Below are 20648 nucleotides of genomic sequence, written 5' to 3'. Positions count from 1 at the left end.
ACAATGACTTCTCTCCACTCCGCAAACCTATAGCCTCACAATATTGAGGACTATAGTACTTGTTATTCTCTCCGTCCTAAGATGAATAATTAATTTATGTAAAAATATCTCAAAATAAAATATCATTTTGACTTTAAGTGCATTTTTTTTCTTCAATTCTATCATTTAACTAATACTACATATTTGTATTCTCTTTTTCATTTATAATTTTTTTTAATACGAGAAATCATCAAATTGATCACTCGTTATAGGACAAACAGAGTAACAATAAAAAATTTGTACGTAAGGAGATAATTTGGTGTAGGTTATGTGCTTTTGTAAAGGATATTGGATGGTAAATTGGTAATTAAAAAAGTATTTGGAATTTTAATTGATTCTAACTACTTTGTTACAAAATATGAAATGTGTTCTGTTCCAAATCCCTAGCGGGCTTAAGGATACTAGATGTAAGCATAATTTTACACGACTTAATCTTTACCCATTGTCACAATAATGCTCATAATTTTGACCCAAGCATTTGGCTATTTGAATGAGTGGTTACATATATACAAAGGGACTAACATCTTCTGACTCTTCTTCAGTTTTGACTTGCTCTTCTGTTCATCACTAATGTAAAATCATAAACAAAGTCATGTATAATATTTATATAAATGCATTTATTAACAAATTTAGAAGCACATACACATACAAAAATCAAATAATAAAATTATCAAAAGTGTAAATTTTTTATCTATAGTTAATAATTTTACATCATTTTTTTAAAGAAGTAATCGTGCTTATAAAAAAAATAAAAATTAAAGAAGTAAATTTCAAACAAACTGTATGACAATCCCACACAACTGTATTCACAAGGGATTGTCATAAAATGATATCTGTATACAAAACTTGACATAAAAAAATAGTCACCATATAAAAATCAATGTATATAATATAAATATTAAAATAAGAAGAAAAAAAAGACATTGTATTTTTATATCAACACTATACACATACAGTATTAGTTGTGGAATTTTGTATTTAAATATAAGTTCTCTACCTTAAGGTTTACCTCGTGAAGACAATGTTGACGAACAATTGTCTGGTTGATTGTACTGACCAAAACTTCGCATGATAATTTTGCCTGTTATTGGGATATTATCATATTAGCAACATAAGCCATAAATAAGCTATGCATATTTATTAACTTCTTTTTCTTATTATTAATCCAGCAATACTAAATATTACCAACGAGGGCATGGACGAAATTCAACGACAAGATTAATGAATTATTAATAATTTTAATTATAGGAAATTACCTTAATGGGAAAATGAAAGAAGAGAATTCCCATTTGACCCCTAACCTGGCTAACCGTATCAAAGGGTACCGTACCCTTAGCAAGGTCCTCAAGCAAGAAGACTATCTCAGGCAGCACACCAATGCCAGCAAATTCCGCATCAGCGTCTACAAAAGAGGATCCCATTGCCCTCACGTGCCCATTCTCCGACCTCACGTGCCCCAGTGGCTTCCCCCTATAGGAAACCGCCACGTCAACCGCTCCAAAGTCCATCGAATACACGTCAGCATTTTGCACGCTCAGCGTGAGGAGCATGGATATGTCTACGGTGATGTGCGGCACGCGATGCACCTTAATCCGCTTCAGTTTCAACCGCACGATCTTGAGATACGGATCCGACGGCCAGAAAATGTACGCGCTGGTGAATAAGAGAAGGAGGCTCACCGTGCACGTGACTTGAAAACGTTTGGAGAAAACTATATGGTTTTGATCGTTACGAGGTTGGCATGGCCATAGGAGATGTGTGTAGGCGTAACATGTATCTTTTGAGATTTTCATGGCTTTTTTTTTTACTTTAAGAGTTTCAACGTTGTGGATAATAATGTGATTTTAATTTGCTAGTATATCTTCTAAGCATGAACATATAACATTAAAGATGATACCTACTGAAGAGACAATAGGAAATTGTGGTTGTGTTTCCTATTTGGTGTGTGTATAGTTTGATTTGTCTTTTCTTCTTGTTCTTTCGATTAATTTCTTATCAAGTCTTCAACTTCGCTTGTGCTTCAAGTACAAGTATTTGTCGTTTTCAAAATATTTTTCGGGTGCAAGAAATTATTTGGAGCTCATATTTCTTATTTGAATACACCGGATGTTGGAGATAAGAGAAAAGGAATCCAAAGAGAGATAAAGTATAATATAAAAATGAAAAATCAATCATCACATCCACCGGCTAACAGCACCGTTGAGGTCAAGAGAGAGTTTAATAAATAATGGTAAATCACATTGACTCAAAAATAATCGCACAAGTTTTGGACACTATATCTTAATTTTAAAACGTTATGGTAATAGATTAATTTCATATTTATATAGTGTTAATATCTATTTTTTCATTCAATATAAAATTTCTTTACTTACACTTAATATATATATCAATCAAAATGGTAAGCATTGTTTAAAATAATTTCTAAATTTTGTGAGTTGTAAAATGAATCCATGAAAACTTCTCAATTTAATTATTTTTTTATTTGATATACTATATAATATAATAAGTTATAAATAAAAATTATTTAAGGTATTGGAATGTTGAGTACGAATTGATATGAGATGCATAAATTTAACATAACATAAGATTTGAGGGACGTGCTATTGATGTATATATAATCCACATGTTCATCTAACACTATAGAATCCAGCTCTACCGACAAAAGTTAATAAATAATTTTTTTTTTATCAACGCTTTGCAAATTTAAAAAATATATTTATCAATTTGTAAAATTGAAAGTCAATTTTGCCTATCCCTACAAACAAAGATCACCCGTATTTGATGGAAAATTACACCCACCTTCCCTTATATATATATGAACAGATTATATTGGATGGTTCACATTTACACGATTAGTTATCTATGTTTTTGAATTGTTATTAAATTCATTGAACATTTGATTAGCTAGTAGTTAGTTCCTACTACGAGATCAATGTATATATAATATGTAACTTTTATAACTCATCAATGAATGAATCAAGTTCAGTTGAAATAGAATTAGGACCTCTAAATCGCTGTCAATCAAACTACATTTTGAAAAGGATACATGCATGGTTGAAGCTACCAAATGAGTTTGCATTTTTTGTTCAACTAGTTATATGAAACTTAAACTCATAGAATACATATATGTGGATTTTGAACTTTTTTTTTTATTATTTTATTTCCTTATAACAATAATTTTGATATTGCTTACTAGAATACTCGGTACAGTACTTTCTTCGAATTTAAATATAAGCAATAAATAATAAAGTTTAAGTATATAGTCCAAATTTATATCAAATATATAATTTTTTTTTTCTTATATTTAAGCCGTGAGGGACTATAATGGACAAGAACACCAAAAAGCAGACCAAATTACGTTTGACTAACTACCAGTCAATGCTAGTCAAAACCACCAGTCTCTTACCTTATTATTTTGCATGTTCACAATGATAAATGCAGCTAGCTGGCAGTTTCTTTGATCTACACAGTTCTCTCTTTCATTTCAACAATTTCATCTTTTTCTAAATTTCTACAAAATCTTTTTCAACTTATTGGTATGACAAGACCAGGGAATAAGATCATTCAAGCCAAGCTGGTGGGTATGTCTTACCTTATTGCCACTACTTTGTTAAAACTTAAAAGTTTCATCTAAAAATGTGTTTATTATGATTTAGAATCATAGTTACAAATTCATAGAATTTAATTATATGGATCTTGTTGTAGGTACTTCTTGGAGACATGGGAACAGGAAAGACTAGTTTAGCATTAAGATTTGTAAAAGGCCAATTCTTTCAAAACCAGGTTTACTTTCATTTCATTTATATCATTAAATGAAAGCTATTTAATTTCTTTATTCTTATTATATTATTGTCACAAAGTTTAGTAATCTTGATATTAATCTAAACATGTATAGGAACCAACCATAGGAGCTGCTTTTTTCACACAAATATTATCATTATCTGAAGCAACAGTGAAGTTTGACATATGGGACACAGCAGGACAAGAAAGATATCATAGTTTGGCTCCTATGTACTACCGTGGTGCTGCAGCAGCAATTGTTGTTTATGATATCTCTAGCATTGTAAGAAAATTCATATTGTTAATTTTGAAAATGTTTATAACTAAAAGTTTAATGAGCATGCACTTACACTGACAACCAACATGAGCCATTGATTCAATAGTTATTTTATAACGGTTGTAACAATTGTGTGGTAAGATAACAAAATCAATGGTTTACCTTGATAGTACAGAGTCCTTTTTCTCTATGACTAATATGATCCTAATTTCTATTTCAGGATACATTTGTTAGAGCCAAAAAATGGGTTCAGGAATTACAAAGACATGGTAATACTTCAAACACAGGAAATAAACAATTTCATTACCAACATGTGTTGATACTATATAGTTTGGGGTTTAATTCCCAAGTCCATTTGCATTGGTAACATGTTTTGTATCTAACTTTCATAGGAGTTTATTTTTAATGCTTATGTATTTTGACTAGAATGAAACCATAACCACTTGTAGGAAATCAAAAGATGGTGATGGCATTGGTAGCAAACAAATCTGACTTGGAGCCAAAGAGAGAGGTTGGAACTGAGGTAGTATTGTTTTTTTTCTGGGTCAACTCTCAACTAATTTTTCTGTCATTTTTGTACTATATGAATATACAATTTATTCCACCTCTTACCTTCTATTTTTCCTTATAATATAAGTTGTTTGAGTAAATTATACTAATGCAGGAAGGAGAGCAATTTGCTCAAGAGAATGGAATGTTTTACATGGAAACATCTGCTAAGACTGCTGAGAACATCAATGAACTTTTCTATGAAATTGGTATGTGGCTTATTTTGTGATTTAGTGTTCACTTTAACTTATTCATTAATTATTCTACTATAATAGTCAGTTTGGTATGGAGTAGAAATTATATGAAAATTCATAGACCAGATTTCAATACTATTTTACTAATAGAACTTAACCATGAAATTCTCATGGAAATAAAGCATGTGTATTAAGTGGTTGTTGTACTTGTTTTTGTCTGATAAATGCAGCAAGGAGACTAGCAAAAGCTTTTCCACCAAAGCCTATTGGAATAAATTTAAAAAACGAAAAACAAGATCATGGGAGAAAGTTCTTTTGTTGCTCAACGTGATATTCAAATATAATGACATTGATCTCTGAAGAACTACAATGTTTCCCTTTGTATTTTATTTCTGATATGGAGTCTTGTTCACAGTTTTTCCTTTTTCTTTTGGCTATATTATAGTTTTCCATCAAACTGTGTGTCTCCTTTCTTTGTAAATAAATTCACATGCAATGAAATGCTTCTGGATTAGTTTTTAATACATCTTATTTTATTTTCAGTTGAGTTTTTACCACAAATTAAATAGTTATATTCAGTTAAGAACGAATTGATCAACAAGATAAAAGTTTTAACTTTAACTAGAACAATTATTGACCCAATCATATTATATTTTGACAAAACTATAAATTACTAAAACGCTTTTCTCAAATAATTAGAAGGTTGAGACTAAAAATATTAAGTTTTTACCACCCTGTCGCATGAACTTTTCACATGACAGTGAGTAGTGTGATCTCCCACCATCGAAGCTTAAAGTGGACATGCTTTTTTCTATCTCATTTTCAATAGTGTGAGATGACACTTCTATCTCATCGTTGAAACCAAGTTAATACATTGTTGAAGCTTACCACATTTCCACGTTACTGAAAATTGCATGTCAAGTCATCACTATAAATAACATGTCTTCTTGTTGGTACTTAATTAGTGGAGACATGGGAACTGGAAAGACCAGTTAAGATTTTAAGTTGTAAGAGGACAATTCTTTCATAACCAAGTTTACTTTCATTTGATTTCATCAATCAAAATTTACTTTCTATACTGAAATCCTTGACAATCATTCTAGCATGGATATCTTCAAACTGCCCCAGTAAAATAATGAGCATGGCTGATGAAGATGTCTCCAGGCCATAATAATTGGCGGCGAAGAATGAGATTGCACTAAATTATGTTCTCTTTGCTGGTGAATATTTTCTTTAAACTCCACCTCAATACTAGAGTCAAGAGGGGTGGAAAAGGGTGTCTTGCTCCCTCCATATGACCACAAAGATTACTTGAGGAGGTAGATGAACAAAGTAATTGGACAAAATCAAAATTTCCCAGCTATAAGCATAACTGTTTATAAACAAATATAAATCATTAATCAAGTCGTTTCAATAAGCCAGTATTCAGCTTGTTCAAATGGTTTCAGGAGGTCTGCATTAATTACAAATGTGATATCGATATTACCGAAGGTCAAAAGCCCGGCACAGAGCTTATGATATGGAACATGTACAATTTAGAACAAGGGCGTCATCAATCCATTCAATTTTCATGCCCTGAAATCATATCAAAATTCAAATATAGTTTATTTAACAATATCATACCTTATCTTCAGGACTTATCCTCAATCAGGAGATTTCAAGAGTAATATCACAAAATATATCCCAGAAAAAAAATAATTTACCCCCGAAAAAATAGGCATTAAAAAAAATACACAAATCACCTCAGGATGAGTTCTGCCCTAGGTGCTGCGCTATCGAGCATAATTCGATGTACATTTTAGAACATTCAAGAGAAAAATCACACATAGCCCTGAAGAGCTCTGGCATGCGATTTTTTAGACTTCCCAAAGTTTTTTGCCTCACTTGGAGGCATTGCTTTTCATAGTCTGCTTCCTCCGCTTCCAACCTCTTCCTCACTTGTTCAACCAAAATCTGCTTCTCGGTGACAACTTCATCGGGAGCATTAGGATCTTCTGCCTTATCTGGATCAAACTCCTCCGGTGTTTTCCTTTGCATATACTTGTGATACCAATCATCAAATTGCCTAGTTTTGCGGGCAAGCTCCTTTCGAGAATCTTCACATTTTCTCTTCTTAATCATCTCTTCATCTTGCTGATTGAAAATAGTATCTAATACCGCAGCAAAGTTTCCTATAGCTGTCCTAGCAAGTTCATCGGGAAGTTTCTCTAGACGGTCATGCCATGCATGGAGAAGACCTTGTACAGGTGGACTTCTAACTCTTGGAGGTGAAGAGACTTTCTCCTTCAAATTGCTCTCAATAGGGATAAGATTTAATTTTAACCAATTGTTTAGGGACTTTATGTATCCCTTTTGATTGTTGACTAGTTTCTCAAATTGTGAATGCCACTGTTGCACAACAACCAATAGCTGATATGTTCGCTCGTGATGGTGTTCACTTGTCTGCTTAGGAGATTGGGAAGGGTCCAACGATTTCAGCAATGTCACAGTCTCCGATTGCTTCTCATGGTGAGATAGCATTTTTTTCCACATAGTGGCCATCCTGCAGTCCATAGAAAGAGCCGATCAAAACTAGCAGAGAAATTATTGTTCTTGTGTGTTTGTGCATTCAGACAGATCTGGACTGAAGTATTGATGGTATTGCGAGATAAACAGAGTTCCAGCAATAACCATGCAACTCACTTTCAATCAAATAGAGTTAATACAAGTATGTCATGAGGCAAACATTACTGAAGACTTGAATGAAGGAGCATTTGAAAGATGTGGGGGAAAAGTAAAAAAAGAACACACATTCAAGGCTATAACTACAAGAGCCATCTGTAATTATAAAAAATAAAAAATAATTTCTACATTATAACTCACTCATCAACAAGCTGAACAAGTCTTGGATGCAATTGTTCATCACGTAATCGGTTAATCTCTGAGACTGTTGAATCCAATGATTGCATATCTACAATATATCTTGTATGCAAATGACTGACAACTGCTTTTGCTTTCTCCAATGCTTCAGAGTTATTACCTCTCTTCTTCAGCTTGTTTAGTGTGGCAACTTTTCTTTGGTACTCAAATTTCATTAGTTCACCAGCCTATAACATTATATTAAGAGGAAAAATTCAGAAAAGGACAAGAAAAAACACATACAGACATACACACACACACATGGCTGCATGTTTAACCAAAAATTAAGCAAAGATAAAGCAGTAGATAAACGATAGGCACACAGAAATAGAAACTAAACTTAGCATTTGTACACATTCTTATTGGAATATAAACTATGGACGTGTAAAACTCTCATTGCCTAACATTTGGTTTGGCTCAGTCAACTAACCTTAACTTCATCATAAAGTTTCTTTTCCCAAGCTAACAACTTGTCCAAGATGGTAGCATGAGTTTCATGCTCGTCTGAGTCATAATCATCCTTCCCATCATCCAAATTAGGTATTCCTTTAAAGGATCTATTCCAAGTGATAACTCGCATGACCCTTGCAGAGTGATCAATGTGTCCTGCAAGAAGAAGAAAATACAGAAAACAAATGAAACATATACTGAACAAACAACAAAAACCTTTCATCACTAGGACTCTAGGAGAGTAAAACTAAATAAACTAAATGACACAAAAACGCCATATCATAAATCATGTCTAACGAAAAATCATTTAAATCTAAATCGTTCTTTATGGTTTTTTGTAATAGTTCCTTTGATCTTAACTATAGAACTATCCTCTATTTTATCCACCCTAATAACAAGGGCATGTTCATGTCTTCTCCTTATATGCCAAAACCAAACAAGTCAATACATACAAAGAAAACTAGTCACTTTTATGAAAATATAAAATTACATAAAACTGATACACAGACTATTATGTATAATCAACAACATTATCACGCCAAGCAACTATGCAGTAATGTGTGATGATCTCAAGATTGATGCGGTTAGAGAAACAATGGAAAAGGAATTAACATTAAAATTTCAATAATCCACATATAGAAATAAAGCTATCAAGGTGTAAACTGCAGTACACTACATTAACATTACCTCTATTGTCAGCAAAATTGGAGTGATAGTGCAATCGTGTAGCCTCAAGCAACTTTGAAACCTCATGAGCACTCTCAGAAGCCTTAAGAAAATGGTCATCAAGATCAGCAAATATCTGCAACAAATTAACATTATTGTGCTTCACAATCCTCTTTGCCTCCATAGGGGGAGGCGTAACCGGCATCTGGTTCACCTTAATACCCGATGACGGTGATGTCATGGGCGACTCCACCATTTCCTCATGCTCAGGGATAGGCTCATGCTCATGATCAAGATCATGCTTAGGCAAGGGAACCTCAACATCAACAACCCTTTGAGTTGCAACAACTTCTTCCACAACACCAACCCTATTAGGCCTTGCAATATTCTTCATCTTATTGAGTGTATCTTCTTCTTCAGCTTCCTCATTCAAACTCGTCCCTGCAACGTTCTCCATGGGTGGAAAAAAATACTCCCAAGCAGAACTTTGCTGCGGATTCGACATAGAATGGTGATGGTGATTACTGACAGGATCATTCTCCGGTGGTGGTTGTTTCGCCGGAGGAGGTGGCATAGGTGGTGGAGCTTGTTCTTCATCCTCCAACCTTCTATTACTATTCACACCCCCACCAACACCACCTGTGTTTCTGTTTGTTCTTCTTTTTCTCAAAGAACCTTCATTCTCTAGCTCTCTCTCTTCTTCATCTTCCTCGAGAATGGGCTTAGGCATGGGCTTGGGCCTGGGATCGGGCTTAATTTTGCTGATTTCGGGCATGCTGGTGGATCGTTGAAGAGGAGAGAAATCTGGTAGAGGAGGCGGAGGGAGAGGGATCTCGAAGGGTTTTTGAGGCAGCGTTGCTATGTAGGAATTATCGGCGGTGGTGGTTGTGAATTGAGGATTCTGAACTTCGCCGTGTGCGAAATCACCGAGGGCAGCGCCGGTGTTTTTGAGGGAGGTGGTGTAGGCGGAGTGAGCGGCGGCGAAGGCGTTACGGGTGGAAACGGCCTCTTTCATGAAACGCTTTCGTTCTTTGCAGCGTGCAACTGCTTCTTCGTTTTCGATCTTTGATTGGTTGCAACCCATCTTCACTCACTCACTCACACTTACTGTGTTGTTACGCAAATTGATTAATATAAACAGAAACCGATATTTTGGAGAATTATTACTGTGATGATGGCGTTTTTTTTAATAATTAATTATGGTAATAATGTCGATATGATGAGTTTGGGAGAAGAGCAAAAAAGATGGGAGAAATTGCAGAGAAAAAGTCAGATGAAGAATTGTACAAAGAGAGAAGAATTGTTGCTATTTTCTTTTTCTTTTATTATTTTGGGAACTACTGGTAGTACTGTGTTTAGCGTGCTAAGACGATAACTTGGGGATTAGCGAATACTAGAATAGTGATGGACCAGTAAATTAATTAAAGGGGATTTGCAATATCAAGCCTCTAAACAAAATATCAGGCTGATTAAGTTCATAATAATAATAATGAATAAATAAATCCCCTTCTTCTTGACAAGCCCTGTCAATTTTGTGTCTTTAACTGTTGATGTCGTTGACAAGTGTTTTAAAATCATGCAGTATCACTGTATCAGTATAATTATACCTAAATATCTTTTATTAAATATTGTTTGTTAGTTTAAAAATAATCGTGATATTTTTTTGATATTTTCTGTTTTTATTTTTTAGTATTCAGTTTGCTAATGGTCGAAAATTAAACCAAATCTTTCTTGAAGATACGGATATAGATTTTTTGTTTACCAAATTTACAATATTTAATTAATTTTTTTAAGAAAAACTATTATTAGAATTTGAATAGGGAGAAAGATTACAAGCAGCCTTTTTTGAAAAAAAAAATTGTATTTTGTATTTGTATAATTTTCTCATAAGTAGCCTTTTTTAGAAATTTCTCTTGACTACATAATTAGTAATAGTATCCGAATAAATCTGTCGGAAAGAAAAATGTTATATAGATACAAATATTACTTTGCTTTTTGTGCATGAAAATAATACTGTGCTAAAATTATAAAAATAAATAAAATAAATAACTTACACAAAACTTTAATCTCAACCTTAAATACACTTAAATCTACTCGAGCAGGTGATTTAAGATTTTGCCAGTTTCCGTTGTATCAGTATTTGTCAAAGAGCCGCTTAGCTTACTATGATATGTAACACTGACAATTTTTTCCCCTAATTAATTATTAACTATTAACATTCATTTATAAAACAAATTCAAATTAAAAAATTGTCAAGAGGCTCTAGTAATAATGCTATGCAAATGAAATAATCCTAATCGATGTGTGTTGAAAATTAAATCTTGATAGTGGGAGGCTAAGTATACTTTAACTAATCATATAATAATAACATTGAGTAAAATAAATAACATTGTTAACAGAATTCAACTTCACCCTCTTTTGCAAAAATTAAATTAAATTAAATTAAACTTCAAACTTTTATTCCGGGGTAACTGAGGTTTCATGTTTTGGTCCACAGTATTTGATCTGCCAAATCTCAACATCATGTGTTCTTTCATATTCTCTAACATATTGTGGAATTTGAGAGATGTCCATCCGCTTGCCCGCAAAATTAGGTGTGCTTGCAGACACAAAGCTTTCAATTGCTGCGATAAGTTATGTTACGTCAAGCTTTCTATAATGAATAATTAAGTGAAATTAAATCACTAATAACACATTTTTCTTGACTACACTATGTGCTTATGGGAGCTTACCATCCTCGTCCCTAAGATAGCTGCAAAAATGTGAATATCCATTTGCAATGACATCAAGGTCAGAAAGACTGAAGTTGTAGCGCTTCTCCAGTGCCATGTATAACACCTACAAATAGATGGACCAAGTCAATATTTGAGATGTTTCGAACTCAAAACCAGATAGTCATGTAGCATTTAACACCAACACCAAGTTAATATTTACCTTAGTTGAACCTGTTGACATTAATCTCTCTAAGGTATTGAAGAATGCATCAGTCAGGTCATCACTATAAATAACATCAGCAGCCAGCAACAAAGAAGCATTTTCTACAAGTTCAATTTCTCTTGAAGTAAAAGAATACCTGAATGACACCATAAAGTGTTTTGTGATGTGGACCAGGTATTTACTTTTAAAAAGATAAAGTAGCTGTGCCCATCCAAGGAAATTATGATCTAGAGGAAAAAGATTGCAAAACACATGACATATACCAACATTGCTTTTTCAAGTTATAAAGTATAAACTCAATCCCAACCCCAAAAGAAAAAGAAAAAAGCAATAATTTCTTGGCAACTTTTCAACAAAATAATGAACTTTTACCTTTGCGTGCAAGGAGCTTCTCCTATTCTTGCTTTGGGAGGCCAGGAATCAAACCAATCAAGGTCACGTACATAAATTGTGGCCGAATCATTCAATAATGCAAGATTAAGCTGAACATTCTTCACACAGTTGTCAAGTATTTCATTCCCATGGTCTGGCATATAATAAGTATCAGCCTTCCAATAAACCATCAAACTTAAAAGAACACGTAAAATGACAATTAAATGGAGCTCCTTGAAAACATGAATCAGTCAAGTCTATCAACCGATGTGAACTGAACTAGGTAATTCTCAACAATTATGCAATATGATCCCCATTTTCAAGCTAAATGAAAAAATAAATTTCCACTTTGAGGATATAATAGAACTGGGAAGAATGACAACTCAATTAAAAGAAGACAGCATACCTGTTACGAAGACTATCTTTGCAGTACGTGCAAGTAACAAACCAGCCAGGCCTAGCAAGATAGTTGAAAACGTGAAATCATAAGCATCACAAAAAATATTTCTTTATAAATAATGTGAAATCCTTTCAATTCGACAGATTCGATTATTCCTCTTCATGGATCATTAAACTAATCTCGAGAAGTGCCACAAATGTTTTATTAAACAATCAGCAGTTGAAAAAAAAAACATATTGTTAATTGTTTCTAATCTCCTTTGTTAAAATGACAATACTTTTTTCTGTACTGATAAATTTCTACAGTAAACATGTCTGTGCTTATGAATGCAATTATCTATCCCATCATTTGGTTAGTTAATTATAAGTCAGAATGAAGGATTTTTAATTATCTCATTCTCATAATTGGTTTAGTTAATTATAAGTGGTCATTGGCTGTCAACAAACCAATAGAGCTTCTTTAAGGATGTTCCAGTTCCTAGTTATAGTTTTTAGGCTATCTAATTTCACTGAGTCTTAAAAATGACAGCAAGAATAGTGAAGTAAAAAAAGGGAAAGTGATTAATTGATTATCAAAGTACCAGTTCCCGCGCCAAGTTCTAATGCAACTACTCCATGAAATTCAGATGAAGACAATGCTTTATGCAATATAAAATCAGATAACACCAGTTCAGCTCTCCAAACCTGAAATGAAGGGGGTAACAAACTTTGAAGCATGAATATTCATAACTGGTAATAATTTTAGAAATTGAATTAATTAAATGTAATCAATGTGCCAGTGTTGGACAGCGGGACATGCCTTCGATCAGAAGGGTAAGTGCTGCCGAGATAACAAAGTGATGCATAAAAATGGCATTCGGAAAATGAAAACAAAAAACAAAAAAGGTAATTAGAAATTGATTAGAGAATTACCTGAAGGCCAACATTAGGAATTGAAGAAGTGATATTATGCTGGATTCTCACACAGTAGCTATTATCACACGATGCATTTGCTTCAACAATAAGCCGAGTTATTATTATCTAGAGAAAATGTTTAGCAAATAAAAAAGAAAAGGGGTATAATTGTAACTTACTGGTGCGGCGAGGTAGAAGAAGGTCACCATCTTGATCGAATTCTATAATCTGAGTTTCATCTTCCGAATCGTGAATGTGTTTGCTGTGAGCAACATCTAAAAATTAGGGATGCAATAATACTTTAGAGTTTATGTTTGTAACATCATGTGCGTCTAAGTTCCGTATTCGTCACCCGAAACGAAAATTGAATTAAATTGAATAAAGTATGAAGTAAATGACAAATAAAAAAGTATTAAGTAAATGAAGGTAGAAGAAGAAGAAGAAGAAGAGGAAGAAGAGAGTTATTACCTAGTGGAAGGGAAACAGTGAAACGGGAAATGTGAGAGCCAGAGAATCCAGGTGGGCAGCCCAAGTGGACTTCGCTCATCACTTCCTCGTCACCGCCGTGTACGTCTTCGTTTTCTTCTGCCGGCGACGGACCTGCATGCTCCATTTTGCATACCAAATTAAAATAATTGTTTACTCAAATTAATTAATGTATGTTTTCGAACCCCTTCCTGAATTGATTTTGATATGGCTTTCGGCCCATTACATTTATGTGACTAATCATTGTTATTTTATAGTGTGTATCAGGTTCAGATTTCAAATAAATTTTTTAATTCTTTATGATCATATAATAATGAATCTTGTGACAATATTTTTTATTTATTTATTTATTAGTGATAAGTATATATTTTATATTTTATAGTATAAGTAGTTAATATTTTTATTTTGTATATTTATCACTTGAAAAATATTTGTTGCATCTTTATTTTCATGCATCAATGATATAATTATGTATTTCATATTTTTCTAATTACAAAATGTTGAATAAAGTATGAAGTAAATGACAAATAAAAAAGTATTAAGTAAATGAAGGTAGAAGAAGAAGAAGAAGAAGAGGAAGAAGAGAGTTATTACCTAGTGGAAGGGAAACAGTGAAACGGGAAATGTGAGAGCCAGAGAATCCAGGTGGGCAGCCCAAGTGGACTTCGCTCATCACTTCCTCGTCACCGCCGTGTACGTCTTCGTTTTCTTCTGCCGGCGACGGACCTGCATGCTCCATTTTGCATACCAAATTAAAATAATTGTTTACTCAAATTAATTAATGTATGTTTTCGAACCCCTTCCTGAATTGATTTTGATATGGCTTTCGGCCCATTACATTTATGTGACTAATCATTGTTATTTTATAGTGTGTATCAGGTTCAGATTTCAAATAAATTTTTTAATTCTTTATGATCATATAATAATGAATCTTGTGACAATATTTTTTATTTATTTATTTATTAGTGATAAGTATATATTTTATATTTTATAGTATAAGTAGTAAATATTTATATTTTGTATATTTATCACTTGAAAAATATTTGTTGCATCTTTATTTTCATGCATCAATGATATAATTATGTATTTCATATTTTTCTAATTACAAAATGGTTATATGATTTTCACGTCAAAATACTAAATTCAATTTTTACTAAGAAAAACTAGTAATTTAGAAATTTAGTCTTACGAGGACAATAAAGTATATATATATATATATATATATAGACAAAAAAAACATTATTAATTCTAGTAGAATACATAGTTATAATAATAAAACAAATTCAAAATACATAAAACTTTCTACAAATATAATTATCTTCTACGAAATTTCATATTTTAAAAATATTTAATATTTTTCTTACAAATCAATAATTTTTTTCATTGTTAACACTATATGGTATTATATAAATGATTCAACCATGTATTCTCTATACGATTGTACATTTTATTATTCACAAAATTCGTAAAAAATAAATACTTTTCAATAATTGTTGATGTCATTGACAAATCAAAACTAATTTTTCAAAATAAACATATTATTAAATATATTATTTAAAAAAATTTATATAACTTAAAATAAATGAATTGTATTATTAAAATGTTTTTTATTTTCTTGTTAGAACAATAACTCCCATAGTCGCTAATAATCATCATATTACATCAAAATTTAAATTGAAATATCGACACAAGTAATTATATTAATTAATTATTTATAGTAATTATATTAGTTATTTATAAATCCAATTCAGTGTCTTGATTTAAATTTCAAAATTCAAACATAGAAATATAGTACTTAGAGTCCTTAAATTCTTGATGGTAAAATCTTTTTTAAAATTATATATATGAGAATGAATTACATTTGAGAATAACAAAAAAAGTATCATTCTAGGGGATTGTTTGACTTTAGTAAGTATCATTCAAAAAAATTCGTCCGTCAGATCAAATCGATCCGATACTCTAAAATAGTGCCACGTATCTTTTACATTATTATTTATTTCAAAAAGCAGCTTAAAACACTACAATCATGAGCTATATAATTCCTACATCAAAGTATAGGATTTGGATAAAACTTTGTCTTATACTTAAAAGGAATAGAACTATAACAATAGCTTAAAGTTTATTGTGAAAAAAAAAAATGGATTCAAAATTATAAAAACTTAAATATCATTCAGAATTTATTTTAGAAAAAAGAGTGGATCTGATATGTGAGTAGTATTATTAAACACAAAACAATTAAAAAAAAAAAACAATTTTATCAAAAATGTCATGAATAAAATCATATTTTGTGAGATATATTGAAATGAAATTACTTGGCCAAACACGATTAGCGGTATTTACTATTTGCCAAAAATTAGTTACAGCAACTTTTATGGGCGTTGTAGAGTTTTATAGTTCTTCTTCACCTTTCCGACTGTCAGATCGGCGGTAAATGGTACAACAGCATGGCCGTTGTAATAAAGAATTCTTATGACGGCAATATGATACTACAGTGTCATCATCAACAGCTGCATCTCTGCATCAGAAGAGTTGCAAAGATACTAAAAAAAGCTATATCGCAATTTTTTCTTGAAGTTCCATTGATATTTTGAATTTAAAAACAATTAGAGCCACATGGCTCTTTCTAGAACATTCAATTGATCCAAGGGCACTAAGTGGGTGAAAGGCACCCTGCCTATCCCACCTCTAAGTCAGAGGATCCGTTTCCTCAATCTTTATGTTCTTCTGAGAGCTGCTAGACGAGCTGACAAGTCATCATAATCAGGCAGACAAGGATGCACATGATTCTTCGTTGTTGTCCTCGACAGTTCAGGTACTAAGGAAGTAGCTCTTCCATGCCCTTGTAAGGTTTCCATTGAACTAGTGTTTCTTTGAGGAAGAGATTTTCCTCTCAATGATATAGTACCAATACTAGTTGAATTTGATTTTGTATGCCTTCTATTTTCCACCTTATGATCATATTTTATTTCTATGCCCGATGATTCATAAGGAACAGATTGTTTCTTAATGTAATGCATTAAAAGTTCATCTAGCTTTGCATCATCACCAGCTTTAGAAAAATCTTTGACTGTGTTTTCTTCAGGGGGTGGTTTGAGAGGTCTCCTTCTCACTGATCTTGGTATTGGCTTTTCTTGTGGAGTTTCAGATGGTTTCTTCAAATTGCTTTCAACCTTATTTTCTTTGACATAAGGAGGTGGAACAACCTTAGATGAAAAGGGCTTATTTATTTCTGCTTCATCATCCTCATATACATTTTCAAATGAACCTGAACAAGCCTTTGGACCATCCTGGGATGAATTGTCAGTGGTAGTTGTTTCATTGTCAGTGCTTGTTTGCACCCTCCACCAGGCATCATCATTGTTCTTTTGGCATTTCACATTACCATAATCATTTTGTGGATCATGTTTAGGCTTCTCCTGAAAAAAGTAACATTCCTTTCAATTACTAAGTCATTAATAGTAAAAGATGTTTTTTATTGATGCATTTAGATTGACTTATTTGAAATCAACGATAGGAATAAACATTTGTGAAATTGTTTGTGAGATTTACATTATATTTATATTATATTTATATGTTGTTTTTAGCTAACTTATATAAACTTCATAATAGTTTATCAAAATAGTTTATAGTTAATATAAATAAATTTTTTTGACATTGTTATATATATTGTTATAGAAATAACTTATGAATACTTCTACAATAAATGTTTATGCCATAAACGCTTTATTAAGTTTTTTATCCAAACATGTGATTTATATTTCTGCTGAATACGTTTGAAATACTTAAAATAGCAAACAAAGCAATGATATAAGGGAAAGAAACTTACTTCATGTAACAAAGGTGGTGAATAAAGTCTCTGCTCCAAAGCCTTTCTATCCCATTCTATTGAGAACTCTTGTGCTAATTCATGCAACAGCTGGATCTTCATTTCTTTTGAAGGAGGATTTTGCCTCAATCTCTCAATAAACTGATGAAAAGCAATTATTCAAGTAAATAAGCCATGGAAACAAATAAAATAATCTATATAGTAATGAAATGTGGATTAGGAAGAGCTATAAATGGTTAATTTACCTCTTTACTTATGTAAGGTTCAAGAGAATTCCCAAATTTCTCTGTAAACAAAGTTCTCAAGTCACGTAGTTCTGGCAGATCAGAAAACCTTGCAGCAGCATATATCAATGAAGGTATAGCTTCCTTGCATTCATCAGGGCAATCCCTATTCAAGAAGGTTATAACATTATCATCATGATAAACACCAGTGGCAGAGTAATCTTAAACAATATGTTTAACTAATAAAATAAACTTTCGAGTGTCATTAACTTAGTTTTAGCTCTATTTCTTGGATGGTTTGTGTAATGTTAGTTTTGATTTATTATTTTTATAGTTCTAAATTGCGATATGCAAATGCAATTGGTATTATTAATAAAGAAAATCATACTTGAGTTTACAAATGTCTCGAACGTGACCCGATATGCATCCAACAAACATTGCAATGAGTTCATAGCATGCTGACATATTTTGCTCCACAAAAAGCCCTTCAGCCTGTTTACAAATGCAAATAGCATACAAATTCACTATACAAAAATAATAACAAAGATAAATCTCCTCATGCATGAAAAATATAATAATAAGTCAAATACGTATATTCTTTACATACGGTGTAGATTATACTTTTTGTATCAATGCACAAGACGGTGCCGTGTTCATAAATAAATAATAAATTAATTAAACTATATCAATGCAAGATTTGGATCACTAGGAATCTGTTAGAGATAATTTTAATTTTAAATCTTAAATAACAAATAATTGGAGAATAGCAATTATTCCTTACACTACAATCCAATCCGAAATTAAAGTAACAAATTAAGAAAAAAAAATAAAGAAAATATCCAGTAATGAATTAAGCGTGGAGATAAATGAGGATCCAAAATTAGAAGAAAAAGATTACGCACCCTTCCATATGCATTGTAATCAAGGGTATTCCTAAGAAGATCGGCGATATCTTTCTTCAGAAATTTCTGCACCGCGTTTCTCTTCTTTCTTATCGTCTCTAGCCTCATCTTTATTAATTTCAAGCACGTTTTGCTGTTTCCAGAAAACAAATAAAAAAACGAATTAGAAACAACAGTTTCATAAAATAAAAAATTAAATAATGAAAACTAATGTTTATGTGTTAATTACCATTTTGAATAGTTTTTGGGCTTCAATAACCCTTCAAACATTTTCACACCAAGAGAATCCAAATGTTGATGTTATAATATTGAAGGCGAAAGATGGTTTTTCTTGATGAACAAGAAGGAAAATTAGAGAGGAGGATTAGAAAATGGGATGTGAAAGAGAGAATATTATATAAAGAGGTAACTATATAGAAGCAGAGGTGATAATTCATGTGACATATTTTCGAACAGAAAAGAGAATAAAAAGGTAGTGGAAGAATCTATAAATTCGGAAGAAGAAAAAAAAGACTTAAAATGAAATGAAAGAGTGGTGTTTGTGTATTGAGAAGAGCACGTGGTTCCCACCAAAATGAAAGAGACTTCTAAAAGTTCCTCAACACAGACACATAAAGATGCATAATTCTTAAACAGATCATATAATAATAATATATATATACTCCTACAAAACTGTATTTGATTTCTTAAGGCAACCAAAAAGTATAAATCATGTGTATATATATGTGCAGCTGCTGCCAGCTACAACTTGTAGTGTGTGTTAAGACTCTTAACGGTTTTAATTTGACGGTTAATCAGGGAAGAAAAACGAAAATAATTAAATAAATAAACACAATCCTTTGATTTAGGGAACACATAGGAATGTTTTCCTTTTTTTTTCATTAGAATTAATCTCATTGGATAAAATATTTAAAATCCAAGAATCAGTGATGATACGAATTTTATTTTTCGCAGTGCAAATTTCGAGCTTTCTACTAATAGTACTAATAATCAAAATACTCCTAAATTCGGTTGGAAAAAAAGATACTGCTAAATTCTAAAAATGCAAATTAGGATTTGGTGGTTTCTTTCAATTTACGTTTTTACTTTACAAAACATATACTCTGACATCCTTATCCTTTCATGTGAGAAGAATATTCTTTTTCTTTTATAATATTTACATTTTAAGTGCCTTTTTCAAGAGTCATGCTAAAGTGAAACAAAAAAGTAAAATATTTCCATATAAAACTTCCATATTTTTAGTTTTACCATTAGAAGCAAGAATATGATGTGCAGTATCAAAAACTGCCCGAAGTTTCTGATAACTTTTTTTTTTTTTGCCTTTTATTTTTTTAGGAAAGAAAAAAAAGATCTCACATAATCAGATTATGAAATTTGACAATGACAATTGGCAATCAAATCAGAAACAGTAAACAAAATATTATAAATTATGATTAAATTTATGAATGAATAATGTGTTTACTCCGACTTACGTGCCGCCGGCAAACAATATTGCACAACCATTACCCAACAGTTTGTTATTGGAAAAAACTTCAAAATCAAATCACATGTTTTAAAAAAAACATTATATATTATTTTAATTAAAAATAAGTAATAATAAATTGAATTTTTTATGTTCAAACAAATATTTGCGACAAGTGCTCTCAAACATTGGATACTGCTACATGTATGTTTGAATGAGTGACAAGTCATAGCACCACAATTTTGTAGCTTTTGTCAAAATCCAAATAGTCTATTTATCTAAATATATGTAAC

General features: G+C 31.8%; 4 protein-coding genes and 1 pseudogene across 13 annotated transcripts; 1 reads left to right on the top strand and 4 right to left on the bottom strand.

Moving 5' to 3' along the window:
- Nucleotides 1-339: 339 nt before the first annotated feature.
- LOC101505811 (uncharacterized) lies at nt 340-2160 on the bottom strand. Of its 8 annotated transcripts, none has more exons than XM_073367904.1 (3): nt 1341-2160; nt 1037-1120; nt 340-596 (listed from the first exon to the last, which is right to left on the bottom strand). In XM_073367904.1, the coding sequence occupies exons 1-3, from the start codon at nt 1830-1832 to the stop codon at nt 522-524; spliced, it is 651 nt and encodes a 216-aa protein (XP_073224005.1). In that variant the 5' UTR covers nt 1833-2160; the 3' UTR covers nt 340-521. The 8 variants fall into 8 exon arrangements, with proteins under 8 accessions (XP_073224005.1, XP_073224007.1, XP_073224015.1 ...); XM_073367906.1 differs by having other exon boundaries at nt 1049-1120; nt 1341-2159; XM_073367914.1 differs by having other exon boundaries at nt 340-606; nt 1341-2157.
- Nucleotides 2161-3414: 1254 nt separating this feature from the next.
- Nucleotides 3415-5361, top strand: LOC101506556 (ras-related protein RHN1-like; annotated as a pseudogene).
- Nucleotides 5362-6175: 814 nt separating this feature from the next.
- On the bottom strand, nt 6176-10262 carry LOC101506888 (protein ALTERED PHOSPHATE STARVATION RESPONSE 1-like). Of its 3 annotated transcripts, XR_003471328.2 has the most exons (6): nt 8875-10262; nt 8168-8343; nt 7702-7925; nt 6582-7381; nt 6326-6414; nt 6176-6211 (listed from the first exon to the last, which is right to left on the bottom strand). XR_003471328.2 is itself a non-coding variant. In XM_004486676.4 (5 exons), exons 1-4 carry the CDS (start codon nt 9935-9937, stop codon nt 6583-6585), a joined length of 2262 nt encoding a protein of 753 aa, XP_004486733.1. In that variant the 5' UTR covers nt 9938-10262; the 3' UTR covers nt 6176-6414; nt 6582. The 3 variants fall into 3 exon arrangements, 2 of the variants coding, with proteins under 2 accessions (XP_004486733.1, XP_004486732.1); XM_004486676.4 differs by having other exon boundaries at nt 6176-6414; XM_004486675.4 differs by lacking the exons at nt 6176-6211; nt 6326-6414 and having other exon boundaries at nt 6424-7381.
- Nucleotides 10263-11193: 931 nt separating this feature from the next.
- LOC101507440 (uncharacterized) lies at nt 11194-14162 on the bottom strand. Its single transcript, XM_004486677.4, has 9 exons — nt 13924-14162; nt 13635-13730; nt 13474-13553; nt 13143-13245; nt 12569-12619; nt 12163-12316; nt 11788-11926; nt 11586-11691; nt 11194-11477 (listed from the first exon to the last, which is right to left on the bottom strand). Exons 1-9 carry the CDS (start codon nt 14066-14068, stop codon nt 11311-11313), a joined length of 1041 nt encoding a protein of 346 aa, XP_004486734.1. The 5' UTR covers nt 14069-14162; the 3' UTR covers nt 11194-11310.
- Nucleotides 14163-16477: 2315 nt separating this feature from the next.
- Nucleotides 16478-19297, bottom strand: LOC101507745 (uncharacterized). The gene is made up of 6 exons (XM_004486678.4): nt 19123-19297; nt 18894-19026; nt 18380-18483; nt 18013-18157; nt 17768-17908; nt 16478-17357 (listed from the first exon to the last, which is right to left on the bottom strand). Exons 1-6 carry the CDS (start codon nt 19161-19163, stop codon nt 16656-16658), a joined length of 1266 nt encoding a protein of 421 aa, XP_004486735.1. The 5' UTR covers nt 19164-19297; the 3' UTR covers nt 16478-16655.
- Between the last annotated feature and the right edge of the window lie 1351 nt (nt 19298-20648).

This window comes from Cicer arietinum, chromosome 1, assembly GCF_000331145.2.
Source record: "Cicer arietinum cultivar CDC Frontier isolate Library 1 chromosome 1, Cicar.CDCFrontier_v2.0, whole genome shotgun sequence".
NCBI classification, from domain to species: Eukaryota; Viridiplantae; Streptophyta; class Magnoliopsida; order Fabales; family Fabaceae; genus Cicer; species Cicer arietinum.
The sequence above is the reverse complement of the archived record's forward strand: the minus strand, read 5'-3'. Positions and strand labels throughout refer to the sequence as shown.